This window comes from Diabrotica undecimpunctata, chromosome 4 (genome assembly GCF_040954645.1).
Source record: "Diabrotica undecimpunctata isolate CICGRU chromosome 4, icDiaUnde3, whole genome shotgun sequence".
Classification (NCBI taxonomy): domain Eukaryota; kingdom Metazoa; phylum Arthropoda; class Insecta; order Coleoptera; family Chrysomelidae; genus Diabrotica; species Diabrotica undecimpunctata.
This window is the reverse complement of record NC_092806.1, coordinates 82,211,837-82,231,610: the sequence shown is the minus strand read 5'-3', so window position 1 is coordinate 82,231,610 and position 19,774 is coordinate 82,211,837. Positions and strand designations below refer to the sequence as shown.

General features: G+C 33.3%; 1 protein-coding gene across 1 annotated transcript; it reads left to right on the top strand.

Moving 5' to 3' along the window:
* Window positions 1-7,628: 7,628 nt before the first annotated feature.
* On the top strand, window positions 7,629-10,204 carry LOC140438755 (uncharacterized). The gene is made up of 4 exons (XM_072528402.1): window positions 7,629-7,749; window positions 8,113-8,184; window positions 8,246-8,320; window positions 9,960-10,204. Exons 1-4 carry the CDS (start codon window positions 7,629-7,631, stop codon window positions 10,202-10,204), a joined length of 513 nt encoding a protein of 170 aa, XP_072384503.1.
* The last annotated feature ends 9,570 nt before the right edge of the window (window positions 10,205-19,774 follow it).

Sequence of the window (19,774 nt, the reverse complement as noted above, 5' to 3'; positions counted from 1 at the left end):
TTTTCTTAGGTTTGTTAGACTGATGTCGATAGCCGGAATAGATATTGTCCATGGCACAGGGTTGTGGATTGAGGAGGTATCATAAGTTTTTGGAAATTGAAAATTTAATTTGGATAACTATGATCGTATACGAAAGTAAAAAGGATGATCAATTTGATGTGTTTGTTAAAATTTATTTGTAAATCGATCAGCAAAAACGTTATGCACAACTGGATTATTTCGGTTTGATTACACTGCTGCTGCATACGTTAGGCTTAGTGGAAAATACGAATTTTACTATAACAAAATATAAACAAACCATGAAAATTTGATGATTTGAAGGGAAAAAATGTCAAATTAGGCTAGAGCAATAACTGAAACAAAAGAATCAAGTGGGAATAATGTCGAATTAATTTGAAAAATTATAATACCAACATAAAAACAAAAATAAAAGAGGCTCTTTGAGAAAGAAAAATAAACACACTTTATTAAAAGAGGTAAAAGTAAAATGATAAGAAAAAAAATGCTTATATAAAATGAAGACCTAAAAGTCCGTAGGGGGGTTTGAAACAGATGTGAAAGAGGGCAAAAACCAAATCAAAGAATTGATTGAGATTAAGTACATCCCTAGAGAAGAATGAATAACATATCTCAGATAAATAAACGGAACAACAGAAACTGAGTATAAACTTGTAACTCCAGAAATATCATTAAATTAATTAACGCAAACCGTACGAACTGAAATACAAGAATCCATCACACAGTTAAAAAATAGAACCCCCATGAAAAAAATACTGTAGAGTATAACTACTTTTGTACTCTAGCATTATGGTAAGAAGTTAAAAATCTAAATACCTACATTATTATATTACCGAAAAGTTAATAAAAACTTCTGTTTTTACTTTAGTCGTCATATCAAACGTTAGTCATCATATATTTACTCTAAAAATAACTAACAAAATATAGACATTAAATGAGAAGTAAAAATTAAAAGAATAATATGTCACTAAAAGACTTGATTTGTAACGATTATCAAAATTTAATAAAAGTCATAAATGTCATCCGATTAATAACAACATTAAATCGTCTGTCAATAAAAAATGTGAAGAACAATTGGACAACACATAGTTTGGATTTAGAGGTGGATTGGGAACAAAAGAGGAATTGTGCGCAATGGTGGTACTATTACAAAAATGCAGAGATTATAATGAAAACGTATTCATATCTAATATAGATTTTCAAAAGTATTTAACATAGTTCAACCTGGTAAGCCCATACATGCATTAAAACACATACACCTAGATACCAAGGATATTAATTTAATAAAAAATCTACTAAAATCAAACAGCGGTCATGCGGGTGAAAGATAGTGGGACAAATCAAGCAGAAATTCAAAAAGGAGTCAGCCAGAGATGTGTGTTGTCACCACAATTATTTAATGTGTACTCCCAACTAATATTTTAGGAGACACTATGGGCAAGAAGTAAGAAATGGAGTGAGCATCATTAATAACATAAAACTTGCAGACTAAACCCCAATTATGACAGAAAATATAGACGATTTACAAATTCTTATAGAAATCATTAGCAGATAAAGCAAAAAGATAGGACTAAACTAAACAGATAAAAGTTAATGTGTAACGATGAGTCCAAGCCATCACCGTTAAACCAGCGTGCGCGCGAACCAACCCATGAAGTAGGAGTGTATCGACAGTAGAAAGGGCAAAGCTCCGCTATATAAACGGCAACATTTCCTCATAGAGACAGAATCGACAGGTGTTGACTGAAGGTTCTCTTCTTCCCTACCCCGGCTTGTGGACGTGTTGAGTTCACAAGTTGTTTCCTTTCCTTTTACCGCCGCTATCCGAAGTGCGTGTTGAGCTCTTCACTACCCGTACTCTGAAGCAGTCGTGTTGAGACTGTCGAGGAGTGTCCTATTAACCCGAATCACTTAAGGGACGTGTTGAGTTCCTTTCCTTTCTTTGTACCTATCGTCCGCTGTTATTAAATCGATACAACGTTACCGTAAAATTTCAGATACACACTCGCTTGTCGATAAGACTAGTTCCATATGACAAGGTCAAGCTTAATTTGAGTAAATAGGCCAGGTACTGAGAAGACTAAACCAAATTGTAAATATGTACATAAGATTTTTGTCAATTTAATTTAAGGAAGACAATAAAGTTTTATTTTTATTTTGAACTCTGTCTCTGACTGTCTAAAAGCTACCCGGATAGTGACTCCCACGAGAGGACATCACAAATGTTTAGAAAATAATAAATTGAGTATGGTTATTAGATTGAGATCGTCGAATGTTATGTATGGTCGCAACTGCTATATGGGGTAGAAGCTTGGACCCTGAAAGCCAAATCTGTAAAAAAATTAAAGGCATTCGAAATGTGGCTATATAGGCGTAAATACTATTTAAATGGGAATAAGCCACAATTAAAGGTTAAAGTACGTTTATTGACGTTTAAATATTAAAATACTATTACCATTTAAATAGTATTTACTTTAAAATGCCACAAGAAAATAGTTTCAGAACAATATTATATAGGCGTATTCTTAAAATTCCTTGGACTGTAAAAGTCTCAAACGAAGAAGCGTTATGACGAATTGTCTATCTGAACATCGTATTGTTGCCAAGAGGGGGCATTTGGGCCTGTAGGACCCATCGCCGGCTCTGCGGACTTCTTCCTGTCCTCGGAATTAGACCGGGTGTTGACCATCTTTGCTTGTCACTGATAACATGGTTTAATACTGCTACTGGTATAAAATAACGGTTACCGTGACAAGTATCTGTTATAGGTAACAGTTCCAAGGAGCAGTTACAAAATAACAGATCAAAAATAGAAAACAGAACAGGTAAAATAGTCTAAGTATTCCTTGACTTACGGAAGGAATAACTTAGTAAACAAGAAAAATAAAATGGTATAAAAGTACAATGCAAAGAAAATGTTTCTAAGTGTTTCTTGACTTACGGAAGAAACAACTTAGAATGAAAAGTAAAATACACAAGATAAAAGAATAGAAAAGTGCAGAAATATTCCTAAGTGTTTCTTGTCTTACGGAAGAAACAACTTAGGACAGAAAAACAGATAAATGAAATATGTAAATATGAAACAAGGTATGGAAATATTTCTAAGTGTTTCTTGACTTACGGAAGAAACGACTTACAAATACGAAAAATCAAATACAGAAAAGATGTGGAAATATTGCTAAGTGTTTCTTGACTTACGGAAGAAACAACTTAGCATAAAATAGAAAATGAAAGAGACAAATGTATTAAGTATTTTCTTAACTTAAGGAAAAAAATATCTTAGATAAAATATCGGAAATAATAATGCAACAATGATTATGAAAATATTTCTAAGTGTTCTTTTGACTTACCAGAAAAGAACGGCTTGGACGCACAATTAAAATAACAAGTCAAATATTCAGAGAAATATTTCTAAGAGTTCTTTGACTTACCAGAAAGAACTACTTAGACAAAGTACAAATCAAAATATAAAATAGAAAAAAGCAAGATAAATATTTCTAAGTGTTCTTAACGTACGGAAGAACAACTTAGACACAAAATACAAGAAAAATAAACAATCAAAATAATCAAATAAAATATCAAACAATCAGTACATGAACAAATATAGATCAATGTAATATTCTAACCTTAAAAGGTCTGAATATACAATAATGCTAAAATAAAATGGTATATAGGAAATCAGAAATAAAACAATAACTTAGTAGGAACAATAATAGCACCGACTAGGTCTACAGTAGAAGAGGCAAGCTCGACTAATCGATGAGAGAAAATCTACCTGCTTTTATGTAAAACAAATCCTTTGTTTTACGTAGCAAAAGTGGAATTTCCCTGCATCGAGTCAATTAGAAATTTGGATTTGGCCAAACTTGGAATTCCCAAGTATTTTGACCGATATCCAAATTCCTTGATGCGCCCGGCACGGCTGTCAGCTCCCGGCTGACACGCCTCCGGAGGACAATATCTGGGCCACATAGTTCGAAACGATAAATACTCTCTTCTACGCGTCATCATGCAAGGAAGAGTAGAGGGAGAAAGACAAAATCTGGTAGAGAAAGATTGGACTAACTTCAGTGTTGAAGAAATATTATAAATATCTAAAAAATCTAAAAGAATAAAGTCAAATTTAACACGCAACAATTGTGTTTCTTATTACGATACCGGATCCTGTAAAATTTTAAATACATTAAATTAAATCTCTCGTAAATTATAAAGCCTATTCTTAGATTAAAATAACAAAGTTCTTAGTATTATGATATGTAGTATTGTGATAATGTGTAGGTGTCAGTATTCTTTTAAAAGAGATTTATAGGTTGGTATATAAATTTCACGGTTATGTGTCATACGGTTTCATCTTTCATACAAACATTAAAAACCTTAAAAAGTTTCAGTTTACATACAATTAGCACGTTGGCTCTGAAAATTACCTATAAATATGCATTGTTAAAAATTGTATAGATTTATCAATTTAAAATGTTCTTTGTCGTCTTCTGATTATTTATCTCAATTCGTTCCTAATTAAGCACATGTTGTCCACAAGGTACCTCTCTCATTTTTAAATCACTACTTTTTTTTTAACTTTTGCCATAGTTTTCCTCATTTTCTTTATTCATATCGATTTCACTCATAACGAATATTGGGTAGTTTATTGTTTCATGAAACTTTCTCCTTATATGTCCGTATGATACAAGTTGTCTAGTTATTATAGCGTATATAATGTCGTATGTTAATTCCATTTTATTTAACAACAAAATACTAAACACTTTGTTTTCACAACTTACACCAAATTAATTGTATCTTATCACTACAGCTGTTTCGGCAGAGTGCCTTTCTCAAGTCTCAAGTTTCTCGAATCCATCAATCATCTATTGTATTTCTTATCAAGATTTTAAAGCATCTGTGCTCCATTGGTCCATTTTTGTTGCTTTTTGCCACTGTTTCTCTTTTTTCTTTATTGTCATCATTACGTAGCGCTACAACACTGGGTGAATCTTCAATGAAATGTTAATTTTCTAAGATATGATTGGATGTTTTCTCTCCATTACATACTGAGACGCCCAAGTGGCATTCTTCTGTGCTAACTTCCTTCCATACCAGTTTTACAAGTTTGACATCTTGACGTCTATGCATGTGTCCGATCTACCTTAAGCGATTTATTTTCCTGAACAATATCGTTATAAGAGCTTTCTTTATTCAGTATATGTTCTTATTCTATACGGATTGGTAAGCGATATGATAATGGGATTAAAACATTTTTCTTATTATTTTTCTTTCATACATTCGTAGTTCTTTCCTATTTTGTCCATGATTCGCATCCATGTATTAAAATAGGTCTAAAGTTTGAATTATGCTCTGTGATTCTTTAGTGGCATTATTATTAACCACGATTATTTATCTAAGATATTTAAAGTGTTCCATATTTTCGAAATTGTAGTTGTTAACTTTAATATTTTATCTAGATTTATTGAATTGGTCTTTTCTGTTGATTCGCTTGTATTTGGTTTTCATTTAGTTGATTTTAAGTGAAACACTTTTCGTGCTCTCTTCACTTTATTGAAGTTTGTGGACGGGAGAGTTTCTTATTAGAGTTATGAGATCTATATCATTAGCATATGCTAGAAGTGCTTTGTCCCTTGGGCCGTTAATGGATTACATCTTAAATAGGCGTTATTTCTATTTTAGTAAGCTATTCATTAATTTTTTGACTATTTGAATAGAGAATCTGTATTTTAGTCGACTGTTTCTTGGAGCATATTTTCATCTTTGGTTTCCCGTATCATTATTACAAGGATTTTGCTGGATATCGACATAGTGAACCCAGTGGTATGTACATGGTGTTTTCATAACCAACGTTCAAAAATTTTTCTGACTGTAAATTCATGATTATTTTACTAGGAAATATAGTGTTGTTTAATAATAATAAAGTTCAAGCAACAATTCCTATATGCATTAACTCGGTAATGATAATTCTGCTGTCCAATACCAGGTAGAAGTTCCGAAACTGCTACACTCCTGCTTCTCATTATCCAACAATTAGCCAGTCCAGAACTATACGCCTTATGATGGTACTGATATTGCTGCTGCTCCTCATAAGTGAATAGAATGTGCAAGGAAGGTTTTGACAATTGAATAAATAGGATTTTGTGCAATAGAATATTATTTCTCCGAGAAAGTGAAGAATATCTATTTGGTATCCGGATTTAATCCATATATTAAATAATAGAATGCTATAAAATAATGCTAGTAGCAGCAAAAAAAAGCGGTCTAATAGTCACCAATGAGAAAATCAAATAAATGTTCTTTAACATACAAAAGAGAGGATCTAGAGTAGGGCATAACGGAACAATAAAGCCATATAATTTTGAAAGATTGCAGCATCTTAGATATCGTAGGTAATGTTGTTACATAAAAAATAAAAGGGAATATTCAGGTAGCTAAATGATGTATATGTATATATAACCCTCTTTTAAATCCAGAAGTCTAATTCGAATCTCTAAAATCAGGATATATAAAATAGTGATCAAACCAGTGCTAATGTGTGGATACGTGACGAGAACGTATTAATTAGACCAGGATTGCTAGAAAAGCCATCAGTGGTATTTTCCGACTTACAGAGGTCCGAGTACTAACCAATACCGAACAGAACTAATTTCAAGGTCAAACACATATATAAAGATAGCAACGTCGTACAAGAAACTAAATCTCAATGCTAAAGTTGCGCTGGCTTTATCCAAAGACTCTATAATAACTGCATTGCCAAGTTAAATTGGGAGGATGCCCCAAGAGAAAAAATGCCCTTAGGACTTCCACAAATGAAGGGGGAGGTAACATATGGTCAGATTTATGAATAATGAGACTATCTAACGACCCATCATATTTATCAACACCTGCTATCCTACCTACAATCAATACTTATCTGTTGTGGACTCTCAAATCAATTACAAGTAATCAAACGAACTAGGCTTAAAAAAAATTATCCTACGAAAGCCACTTCAGAAATATTGACATAAATTTTAAAAACGTCATTTACGTGGCTGTATTTTCAATAGGAATGAGGAGACAAAAAGAAGAAAAGGCAATAGAATCTTGTTGTGTTCACAGACCACTAATAACTAGACGTTTCACGTAGGTAGCTCAAGGTCAAACTAAACTAAATGTCATTTTTAGTACCGATACAAATCTTCAGATGTCGCTTTACTCTGTCTTTACCTTTACTCTGCAGTTTAGGTTTAGAACACAACTAAAAATTATAATTGTCAATATGTCAATCGCTAATTGTCAGTAATTGATTTGAATTTGATAGTTATTTTTTCGAAGAAATTAAACTAAACTTGGTTTAATATCTCTGGGTTATTGTTGGTATTAACCTCAAATTAGTTTGTAAATTACAAATCACCTACCTCAGTGATCTGTGTTTTAAATTTTCGTGGCGGTGTTCAAACAGTATTTTGCAGATTAATAATAATTACTTAAATATGGTTTTTCACAATAAATGTTGTATCCTACAATGAACCAATTCGTCATCAATTAGACATGCCTTTCCAAATCCTGTTAAAGACATTATACGATTTACGAAGTGGCTTGGTATTATAAAAAATCCATGATATGATATGATGAATTCCAGTACAGTTTTTAAAACAAAACGAATCTGCCACAGACACTTTGAAGATAAGTTTGTTTCTTCATGGAGCCATAAATTGTATAAAAATGCAATTCCTAGCTTACATTTGTATGGTGAGTCCAATAAATATTTGATATTAGAGAACAAATAACTGATTGATGATTGATTTTAGATTTATCTTCTAATGTACATCCCAGAAGTATTTTAATGTTGAGTGTGGAAGCAAATGTAACCGAAATTAAGTAACCCTAATATGTAATTAATAAAAATTAAAAAGGTAAAAGAAATAATAAGTTAGACTTACTCACAATCAATTGATTGATTGATTGATTAATTGATTGTGAGTAAGTCTAACTTATTATTTCTTTTACCTTTTGAAATGGACTCACACAAGCAACACATTCATGATTTTAATAAAAATTATTTTACTTGAAGTGAATCATGGTATAAATTATTATATTAACTTTTTGTTTTAGTTAAGAGTCCCTCAACAAGTAAAGATGCACAATCTACACACATGTTTCAATCATTTGAGATACCCCATTGTAGTAAGTATTACGAAGATAACAATAATTTTCAAATTGGTTACTATTTTATCAAACTTTTTAGTTGCCAAACACAATGATGCACAGTTACCAAACGAAGAAATTTTAATACAAACTGATGAGAGTAAGGATTTAAAAGGTAATTGTAGTTAAAATTTTATATTTTGTATTGTCATCACCAGATTTGTAAATATTCTCTAATATGATTAACTATAAAATTAACAGTTTGCTTAACCTTCGGATAGTGATACTAGAGTTTTTAAGTTTAGTTGCCTCAGTGTCATAGACCAGCTGGGGCTAAAAACTAGAAATAGGAGCTTGCCTGTGTTTATAATCTCCCATTGCTAAAATCTAACAAAGATATATGTAGGTCAGTGGCGGCTGGTGTGGTAAAATTTTGGGTAGGCCAAGCCAGCAAATTACATACCTATGGTCACGGGGTCATGACCCCCCCCCCCCCCCAACTAATTTTTTAATAATTTCTCTGTTCAACTTCTGCGTTATATCTAATTTTTGCGATTTTTGATTTTTCATCTAGCAAATCGCGAACAGAAAACGCCCTCTTCTGTACATCCTTAACGGACAGCAAATTACTTAAATGTTCCTTGCAACTGGAATGTTTTTTTAAGGAGGCAGACATATTTTTTAAATCAAAGTATCCTTCACAATTCTATACATATTTCTTATTAGAAAATAACAAACACGGCCAACAATATAGTCTGTTTTTCGTAATACTTCCAGACAACCATTTGTAGATATCATACCAAGAGCAATTAAAAGTACGCACCTTTTTCCCATCTTTTTGGTCAATTCGCAATGTTGGAGTAGGCCTTTCATTCATAATAATTTTTTTTTCTATCAATTTCAGTTCTTCTAGATAATGGCGATTCCAATAGTGAAACAACAATGTCCAAACACTCACTATAAACATTACTATTACTGCAACCTGGTAAACCGTCATAAAAACTCATTTTTATGTATCAGTTATAAAACAATCTCACATATATATAAGTTACATATAATCAGGCGATATAGAAATCACGCAATGTGATTTTTTTTCTTCAAATTTTACGAATTTTACGAATTTTTTTTAATTTATTTGGGCAACCGTGCACTTGTTTGCAATTGTGTTGTTTGTTTAAAAATATGTTACAATTATAGATTATGTTACATATTTTTTATCATAATTTAAAAGAAAATTTATATTACAATTCGATAATTACGTTATAAGTGACAACGATGGTCATCGTAGGCCCGATCGTCTGGTGCCTAAACAGCAAGCATAAACCTGACAATATAAATCGTTGTCCGGCAAGCTGCTTAACTTCAAACGCTTTTTGTACGGGGATCTTATGTGAGCTGGGTCGGCCAGTTCCGATCGGGCCTATTAATGATATTTAAAATGCCTGAATACGATTTGATGCTTTCTGTGGTAATATAATAACTTAGTTGTTTTAACGGACGCTAATGTATTGAGTGATTTAGTACATTTAAAAGTTATTTGCATGCGTTAACATAATTTTTAAATATATGTTTTTCAATTTTAAAGCTCTTAAAATTATTGGGTAGGCCCGGCCTATCCTGCCTACCCCCAAAAGCCGCCACTGATGTAGGTACTGAAACATTCTAGTACTAGTACTAAATTGTTTAATACTCACATCAAAAAACAGTCTACTAAGTCTCTCACGCAGTAATGCAACTACACGAAGGTTAATATGATGAATCGATTTTGCCTTGTAAGGATTGAATAAAGAAATTAACATCACATTTATTTTTAGGTGTTGCCCTTAAGAATATCACACCACTGAAAATATTGCAGCAGTGTAATATATCAAGAGGTACAATTAACCCTAAAAAGAAAAAATTATATGGAGCATTAAAACAATTACACCACAAATACTCTTTGGAAAGAAATAGCAAAAAGTCTTTTCAACGCAGACTGTTTGAAGCTGAAGAGTTTTATAAAGAAAATAAGTTGGGTGATCTTCAGAACGTTAATAGAATGGCAGCTATGCTAATTTAAATTCAGTACAGAGTGAGCTGTAAAGCAAAAAAGCTTAGACGATTTACTCTTAATGAGAAATGTTTGGCTATGTCTTTATACAAACAAAGTGCTTGTTCATATAGTATTCTTTCCAATATATTTATCTTACCCAGTAAATCAACATTAAATAGACTTCTAGCTCAAACTATTGGAGGCCCAGGAATTAATAAGTTAATATTTGAGTCACTAAAAGCAACAACATCAAAAATGGAAGGAATAGATAAGCATATAGCTATAATGTTTGACGAAATGGCGATTATGCCAAGTCTTCATTACAATGAGCATACTAGGTGTATAGAAGGTTTTGAAGACATGGGAGATGACAGAGACTCATATATAGCAGATCATGTTCTAGATTTTATGATAAGAGGTCTAAGAAAACCGTGGAAATAATGGTCCTGATAATGTTCGCAGTTATTTTCTAAAAAGATGCTTTACACTATCTGTGTAACTTTATGTTATTATTTATTTAACCATACTAAAACCATCAATAAACTTATATCCTTTAACTTGGAATGATAGTAGTTATATTACTCCTTTTTTAAAGAAATTATGATGTGGTTATGCTATCTTCAATCCCTAAGTTATTTAAGTGGCTTCTGTGCCACCCTTTAATTGGTACTGTAATGTTCTATTGATCAGCCATCAACATGGATTAGGGAGTAAAAAGTCTATCTTATTTGATTATCTATCAAAAACACATTGTTTCACCTTTCAAAAAGGAGGTTCATGTATGTGAAATATATATTAACTTTTCAAAGGTCTTTTACTGGTTGAATCATAGTGTGTTGCTTCATAAACTTCAGCTGTATGGACTTTATGCTTAAGTGGAAGCGATTATTCTACTTGAGTAATTGGGTTTGGTACATGAAGGTAAAGTCTTATTACCTCTGCTATAATTGTTTCATCGGATGGCCCTTATTTGGGATCTTTACTGTTCAATATGTCTATTAATGATATAGCTTTATTAATTAAGTATAACAGGTTTTTAGTCCTTGCTGATAATCTCAAACTTTATGTGGAGATAACTAGTGTAGCCGATTATTTTAAAATTCAAGAGAGCCAAAGGTGGATGTACCCATTATTGATGTACATTTTTTTTCCTAGAATAAATCTCAATGGTTTTTTGACATTGAAATTTGTATTTTTTTATGTATTTCCAAACGGCCTTTGAGTAGTTTATTTATTTACCATGTTAATATGCTAACTATAGAAATTTTATATTTGTTCCTGTGTAACTGGTACATGCGTAAATAAATAAATAAATACATTCAAGTACCTACTAAAGCAACTAAAATGAGTGAAAATAGAGATCTTGGTATCATATTTTTACTGATCATTAGTTGCACACATAAAAAATATATCTGTTCCATAGTATCCTATTTATCCCCATAATTGGTCATCTTAATACCAGTCATTAATTTGTATTCATGCTTGTATAGTGTGTATTATGTGCTCTTTTAGTTTAAGTTATATTTATATTAATTGATTTGTAAAAAATCACAAAGTCAGATCGGGTTTTTATGTAATAAATGTACCAGTGATGCTATATATGTACCAAATGAGGTCTATTAAGCACTACACAATAATCTTTACACTGCCACTGTTTTATGTGACTATGCCAAGGCTTTTGATTGTGTAAATCACGAGATTTTGATAAAAAAAAAACAAAATTTCTATGGCATTCGAGGTATTTCTTTGAATTGGTTCCAATATTACTTAGGGAATAGGAAATAATTAGTTATAGCAAATGATACAGCTTCTAGTCACAAAAGAATTGTATGTGGAGTACCACAAGGTTCAGTATTGGGTCCTCTACTTTTCCTTATCTTTATAAATCACATCACCAACTTAAAACCGATGGAAACATTTTTCTTTTTGCTGATAATACCAGTATTACCTGAAGAAACTCTAATATTGCAATTCTTTATGCAACTATATAACTTCTGATCTATTTAAAATAAAAACCTAGTCAGAATCTAATTTAATCTCTTTTAACGTGGATAAGACAGTAGCATTATCCTATAAAGCTCTTCAATCCTTGCTTCTTAATAATAGCCAGATCAGTATCATTGATTCTGTAAAATTTCTTGGTATTTTTATAGTCAGCAACCTTAAATGGTCCCTTCATATCGATTTGTTAAGTACGAAACTAGCCTCAGCCTGCTATGCAATAAGATCTGTTTTGAAGAAAATTAATTTAGCATCTTCCAAAATAACATATTTTTCTTTGTTCGAGTCTCATCTTCGATATGATCTTCTTTCTTGGGGTTCTAGAACAGCTGCCCAATCTGACAGTTGTTTTTAAATTACAAACAAAAAAGAGCAATACGGTATCTTTTTGTTCTCGGTAGAATAACATATTGCAGAAGATACTTAAAAAATCACGGGATTTTAAGTCTTCCTTTTTATATATTTTAGAAACTGTTTGCTTAATTCGTAAACGCATACATGTTTTTTCAGCAAGACCTAATCATGACTACTCCACCAGAAATTCAACCTTTAATGCGTATTTACTGATCCCGTCCACTGCGTTAGTAAAGAAATCTATATTATAATCAGTAAAAAGATTATACAACCATCTCCCTTTGCAACTTAAATCTGCAACTTCTTTCCTTAAGTTCAGTAAAAGAACAAAAACCTATCTATCTGAAAGACCATATTATTCAGTTAGAAGAGTTTTTCAGAAGAGAGAGAGAGTCTTCAGAAGAAACAAGTAACTAAAGTATTTATATAAATATATATTTGAGTATCACATGCAGAAACTTAAACGTATTAGTTCGTAAGGATTTATTATGCAATTTGCAATTTATTTAAATTTTGCAATACATTGTGTATTTTATTATCTTTTATTTTGTGATATTGACGATTTATGTCATTTCAGTAAATTTTAAATTATTATTTTTCTGACTTTTTGTAAGCTTTGTCCATAAAATTCTACAATTTTCAGTGGTAATAAAGCATATTTCTATTCTATGCTAACTTTATTTCTAAGCTCATTTACTTTTCACAAAGAGGCTATATATTAAGTACAGTTATTACTAAACAAATCTGACTCGAAATATCGTCTAAAAGTAACAGTATGTAAAATTTAAATTTTTATTGAAAAGTAAAAGATTAGTTGTTTTATGGAGTTCAAAGTAGAAGCCTTCACGAAATTTGAAGTAACAATAAGACCACCGCAATCGAGCGTACTCTAGGTAATGAATAATTATTTAATCGATTAATTCTTCAATCACCCGTTCAATATGATTTTTGTCAAATCGGTCCTTTTTATTACCAACTATTCTAATTATATCTATAAATATTAAGGACATATCTACAGATAAAGACAATCTACTTTACATAAGCTCATCAGACATATGCGCTTAACACAAATGTGACGTATTTCTACTGCAGGAAGCAAATAGGGGGCCAAACCTAGGGTATTTGGTATTAAGCTAATCGCTGAAAATAACGAAATAAACATAATAAATGCCGGCAAAGAAGCAAAGAAAAACTTAGAATGAGAGAGGACAAAACCAGTCAGCTGAGGAAACCTTTCAACGATGTTGAGTTTGGATCCACTATCCACGTATATTATGAACAATACTACGGCTCCTGACTAAGGATCTAAACACAAAACTAATTATAAAATTTGGACAAAAAAATACAACAATGCACAATGCACAATGCACAATGACAAGCAAAGCAAAGACAAAGTTGTTGCCTTGCTTAAACCTGACAAAAACCCCAACGACCACAAAAGCTATCGGCCAATATATTTATTTATTTTTTCAGATATACAAAATACTTCTGCATATGATCCTTAATATAAACCGATAATAGAAGAAAAACTTAAATTTAAAGATAAAAGTGGCTATATATGACAGGGTAGATCATGTTCGTCATACATACTAAATCTTGCCCAACACAACGAAGACGGATATGAAAAATATCAGACATGAGGAGTGGTATTTGTCAATCTAAATTCTGCTTGCGATACCTTAAATTAAAGGACATTTCTCCAAAATCTATGTGATATCCCCTTAGGTAATAAACTCACTTGTATTATCCGCGTATGCCTACGCAACAGAAGATTTTCCGTATCACTCAATGGTACGAATAGAAGATGAAGATGGAGAACGTAGAAGAACGGTCTTCTTTGGGGTACCGTAATATCACCTACACTGTATAACATTTACACAACCCATACCAGTAAATACTAGGACTTTTATTATGCAGACGATACATCTATTGTTGCACAAACAAAAACTTTTGTTGCTGAAGTGGAGAAAAATCCAAATCATATCGTAAACACAATAAAAATAAATTATATATCAATTTTAAGCCAAATCCTGGAAAAAGTCAGGTGTGCTCCTTCGATGTCCCTAACAGAGACGCTTTCACAAATTTGAACATATACTTGAACCAATAGTGTCATGAAATCCTTAAACACACTTTGTAATTCACAGAACTTTGTTTAAAACTAAATGGCAAACTAGAACCAGAAAAAAATTATTCTCCGCGAACTTGTCAGCTAAAAATGGGAAGCACATCCTTCCACTCTTAAAACGTAGACGCTTGAACTCTATGCTTCTGCTGCCGAATATACCTTGCTTGTATGGGTGATATCAATACATACTTAATACGTAGATTTAGCTATAAATTAGTCAGCCAAATTCAGCGGACATTAAGACTCACATCCATACATAAGCTCTACAATATCGTAGTTATCAATCCACCTAATATCCGAAGATAAATAGCCAGAGAAAAAAAGAAACAAAGTCTAGATTCGTAACATCCACTCCACGAATAACAACCCATTTTATGACTAGAATCGAGGAAAAACTAGCTAGATCAACACATCTGCAAGATATACAAAAAAAATAAGCTTCTTCTCGCGATCTGAACCCTCGAAAGAAACTTCCTTATGGTAGTTATCTTCCTTAAATCTGCCAGGAGGACTCTTGCCTGGAAACACCGGTTAACCTGTGTGAATCTGGGGTGATACAAGATTCATTACACTTTCTTAGTTGACTTTGCCATTCAAATCGCTCTTTTCTGAAGGGACAAGGTTTATTTATTTGAACTGAACATGTAAAGTACAGTCAGTAAGCTATTACTTATAAAGATAATTGCAAATTTGACACTAACTACACTTATATTGACTACATATTATCCCTAAATAGGAGATAAAACATTCAGAAGTATGTAATATGGCTGAAGTGGTTTAATTCTTGTTAGATAATTTAAGCATTCTTCCCTTTTTTGTGCACTACTATCCATTTTTACACAAAAATATCTATTTTAGCACTTAAATATTTATTTTGGGATAACCTTTTATCCAGAATTATATGTAGTACACAGATAAAACCAGAAATAAAATAATAAAAAATCTGTATACATGATATTATAAAACAACGGATGAAATAAAAGAAGTTCTTATTTATCGAATTCTTAAATAAAACGTATGAAGACATATTCACGTTAACAAAATACATTACGAAATTTCCGCATGTGAAAAAAATCCAATTTGGTAACGAAAACCTTTTGTATCTATAAAGCTATTTTTAAAAAAGCACGTACCTACCAAAAACAGGTAGTTAATAGTATACATATCTGTTACACACTCTAATGAATGATAACAAAAATAAGGAGTTCATATAAACCGTTCAGACTATACGCGAGAAGTATACATATCAGAGTATATATATCAGAGCTTACTTAAACCGATATACTTATGGTTCCAATATACAGTGAAAAAGATCTGAACGACCCCTATAAGATATACACGTGAACTAAGCAATATACATTCATGATACAGGGGTACTTAAGGGCTCCACAAAATTTTTAAAAATTATGAAACTATACATGTTGACGAATCGACAGAGCCAATATTATGGAATGGTCAAGTGAGCTCCGTATATCGGTGGCCACTTGAACCTGAATTTTAACATGGGTGGAGTCCACTTTATGCCTTATGTGGCATGTGTATGTTACATGCTTTCGGCATGGCTCATATAACAGTTGCAACTCTAAAAAGGCATCAAGAACATTCGCGATGTATCGAGTGAGAGAAAGAACAACAGGTCACGTAGGCCAATTAGAGGTGGGACTACGCCAGAAATTCTCGAACATAATAATTTGTATATATATATATATATATATATATATATATATATATATATATATATATATATATATATATATATATATATATATAAGTAACGATGATTGAGGTAGTTTAGTTGTTAAGATACTACCGAACTGTAAACTTATAAATAAATATATTTATATAAATTCGAACCGCTCGTTTTATTTAATCTCGCTAAAGTTGGTGTCAGGTATGGGGTAAAAAAAAAATAAATTCAGCAGTGACTTTTGAAAAAGACTCTTGAACTTTTGAAAAGTATTGTTAGTCAAGAACATCCGCGTAGTTCCGTAGTGCTCTTTGTACGAAAGAACATTTAAAAAGTACGTGTGTGCCTGACCAAAGATGCTGCTAGTACAACTTTCAGTAAAACAGTTGCGTGAGTAACTGGAAGAACGCGATGAAGACTGCAGCGGGTCCAAGAAGATACTCCAAGAACGACTGAAGACTGTTCTCAACAAGAATGGGGAAGACCCAGAGACATTCCAGTTCCAGTCAGCAGAAGAAGCAGTTTTAAAGAAAATAAAAAATGTGTCGCAAATGATTATTGAAGAAACTTCTAAAAAAATTGAAGAAACTTCTAAAAGAAATGATGATAAATTTGAGAATGTTTCCAAAAGATTCGATGAAACGTCTCAAATGATCGAAGAAACTTCTCAAATTATTAAGGAAACAGCTAGACAAAATGACGAGAAATTCGAAAATATGTCTTGAAGATTGGTTGGTTGATTGGTTGAAGATATGGTTTATTTGGGTGATGTAATTGTAGTTGGAAGATCCTTCGATGAACATGCCAATAATCTAACAGAAGTCTTTCAACGATTGCGGGTAGCGAATTCGAAGTTGATTCTGAAGACGAGAAGTGAAGTACTTGGGACATATTGTAGCAAGTAATGGTGTAACAGCTGATCCTGAAAAACTTGCAGCAATTAAGGATTGGCCGGTACCAAGAGATAAACACGAAATTAGAAGTTTTCTTGGCCTATGTGCATATTCCTGACGTTTTGTCAAAGGATTTGCCAACATCTCCAAGCCATTAACAAAGTTAACAGAAGAAGGCAAAGAATATACATGGAGCGAAGAGTGTCAATGAGCTTTCGAACACTTACAAATGGCTCTGATCAGCGCACCGATTTTAAGCTACCCTAGACAGGCAGGAAAATTTGTGTTGGACACCGATGCAAGCAACAGTGCAATAGGAGCTGTTCTTTCCCAAATCCAAGATGGGTAGGAGAAAGTCATCGCTTACTTTAGCAAAGTCTTGTCGAAACCAGAAAGAAACTATTGCGTTACCAGGAGAGAATTTCTAGGCGTAGTGAAGGCTTGTGAGCATTTCCATAAATACTTGTATGGCAGAAAGTTTCTTCTTCGCACGGATCACGCTGCTCTAAAATGGCTCCTACAATTTCGTAATCCAGAGGGCCAGATGGTAAGATGGTTAGAACGATTACAAGAATATGATTACGAGATCGAACACAGGGCTGGCAGAATTCATTCAAATGCTGATGCCCTTTCGAGACGGCCATGCAGTGCAAATTGTAATCACTGTCTTAAATTAGAAGAACGACTTTGCCACGTGAGACGAACCACCGTCATTAATGATCAATGGCAACCTAAACAGCTACAGGACGCTCAATCAGATGATCCATGTATAAAAAGAGTAACGGATTGGATGCGTCGAAGTGAAAGACCTTCTTGGCAAGACATTAGTGCATGTAGTCCCGAAGTCAAGTGTTACTGGAGCCAATGGAATTGCCTAGTGCTAAAAGATGATCTTCTGTATAGAACCTTTGAGAACGATGATGGTACAGAATCTAAGCTCCAGTTGATTGTACCTAAAAGTAAAGTGTCAAGTACTGCGTCAATTGCATGACGGTACATCAGGTGGACACTTTGGTATCACGAAGACTCTGCAAAAGGTTCGAGAACGGTTCTATTGGGTGAACTGTAAAGATGATGTAAGAAGATGGTGCCGGAAATGTGAACTGTGTGCAACCAGAAATGGTACAGTTGGTAAAAAGAGGGCACCCATGAGACAGTACAATGTTGGTAGTCCTATGGAAAGAGTAGCAATCGACATTGCAGGTCCACTTCCAGAGACAAATGATGGAAATAAATATATCCTGGTAGCCATGGATTATTTTACGAAATGGACTGAGGCCTATGCGATACCAAATCAAGAAGCTGCTACCGTTGCAGAGGTACTTGTTAAAGAATCGTTTAGCCGATTTGGTGTTCCCTTGGAGATCCACTCTGACCAAGGGCGAAACTTTCCGAGTCAACCCTTTTCCAAAACGTTTGTAAATTGATTGGTGTCAATAAGACCAGAACAACACCCCTGCATCCTCAATCAGATGGAATGGTCGAGAGAATGAACCGAACAATGGGTAAACACCTGTCCAAAGTTGTATCAGAACATCAAAGATATTGGGACCAGCACATTCATTTATTCCTAATGGCCTACCGCTCGGCCGTGAATGAAATTACAGGCCAAACTCCAACCTGCCTGATGTTAGGTCGTGAAGTTCGTTTGCCCTACGACCTAGAGTTTGGCTGCAGACCTTCCGAAGAACATGTTGCAAGCGAAGATTATGTCGACCGCCTGAAGTTAAGAATGAACAACATTCATGAACTTGCCCGACAACACATCCAGTTAGCCAGTGACAGAATGAAAGATTAGTACGATTCTCGATGCAAGAATTAAAGCTATGAAGTAGGTGATCTTGTTAGGCTTTATAAACCACAACGTCGTCGTGGCTTGTCTCCTAAACTGCAAAGACAATGGGAGGGTACGTATGAAATTAAAAAGAGAATAAATGACGTAATATACCGAATTAAAAAGTTGCCGAAAGGTAAACCAAAAGTAGTTCACATAAATCGTCTTGCACCATATGCTGGCTCAAATGAAACATAAGAAGCCCGAACCCTTCAACATGAGATCAAAGATGACCGGTGACTAAGCTTTAATGAGTTTGTGATGGGTAGCTCTTTCGGGGCGACAGACTCAGTAAAACACAGGTTTGAAATAAAAATAAATCTATTTAGAATATATACAATAAATAAAAAATAAAAAATAAATTCTACGTTGTATACTTATAAAACAAAAATAAAATGAATTCTACGTTCCCGTCTGGGTCCCGCGATGAATGAATTCCCCGGCGAACGTCTATAAAAGAAAAGAAACTAATTATTACTAATAAAGAAATGAATTAGCAGACCCACGGCAATGTTCAATACACAACACCGATGGGTTCCGCTTGGCTAAGGACAGAGTACGATCCTCAATACGGAAATCTCTCTGTCCGGCTTGGCTCTGTGCAGATCCACGGTAATGTTCAATACACAGTACCGATGGGTTCCGCTTGGTTAAGGACAGAGTATGATCCTCAATACGGAAATCTCTCTGTCCGGGATGG

Excerpts from the sequence above, each read along its gene's own strand:
- LOC140438755 (XM_072528402.1), top strand. The coding sequence starts at position 7,629 with ATGAATTCCAGTACAGTTTTTAAAACAAAACGAATCTGCCACAGACAC. Across the intron at positions 7,750-8,112 it reads TCCTAGCTTACATTTGTATG|TTAAGAGTCCCTCAACAAGT; the intron begins GTGAGTCCAATA and ends TTTTTGTTTTAG. Across the intron at positions 8,321-9,959 it reads TGAGAGTAAGGATTTAAAAG|GTGTTGCCCTTAAGAATATC; the intron begins GTAATTGTAGTT and ends ATTTATTTTTAG.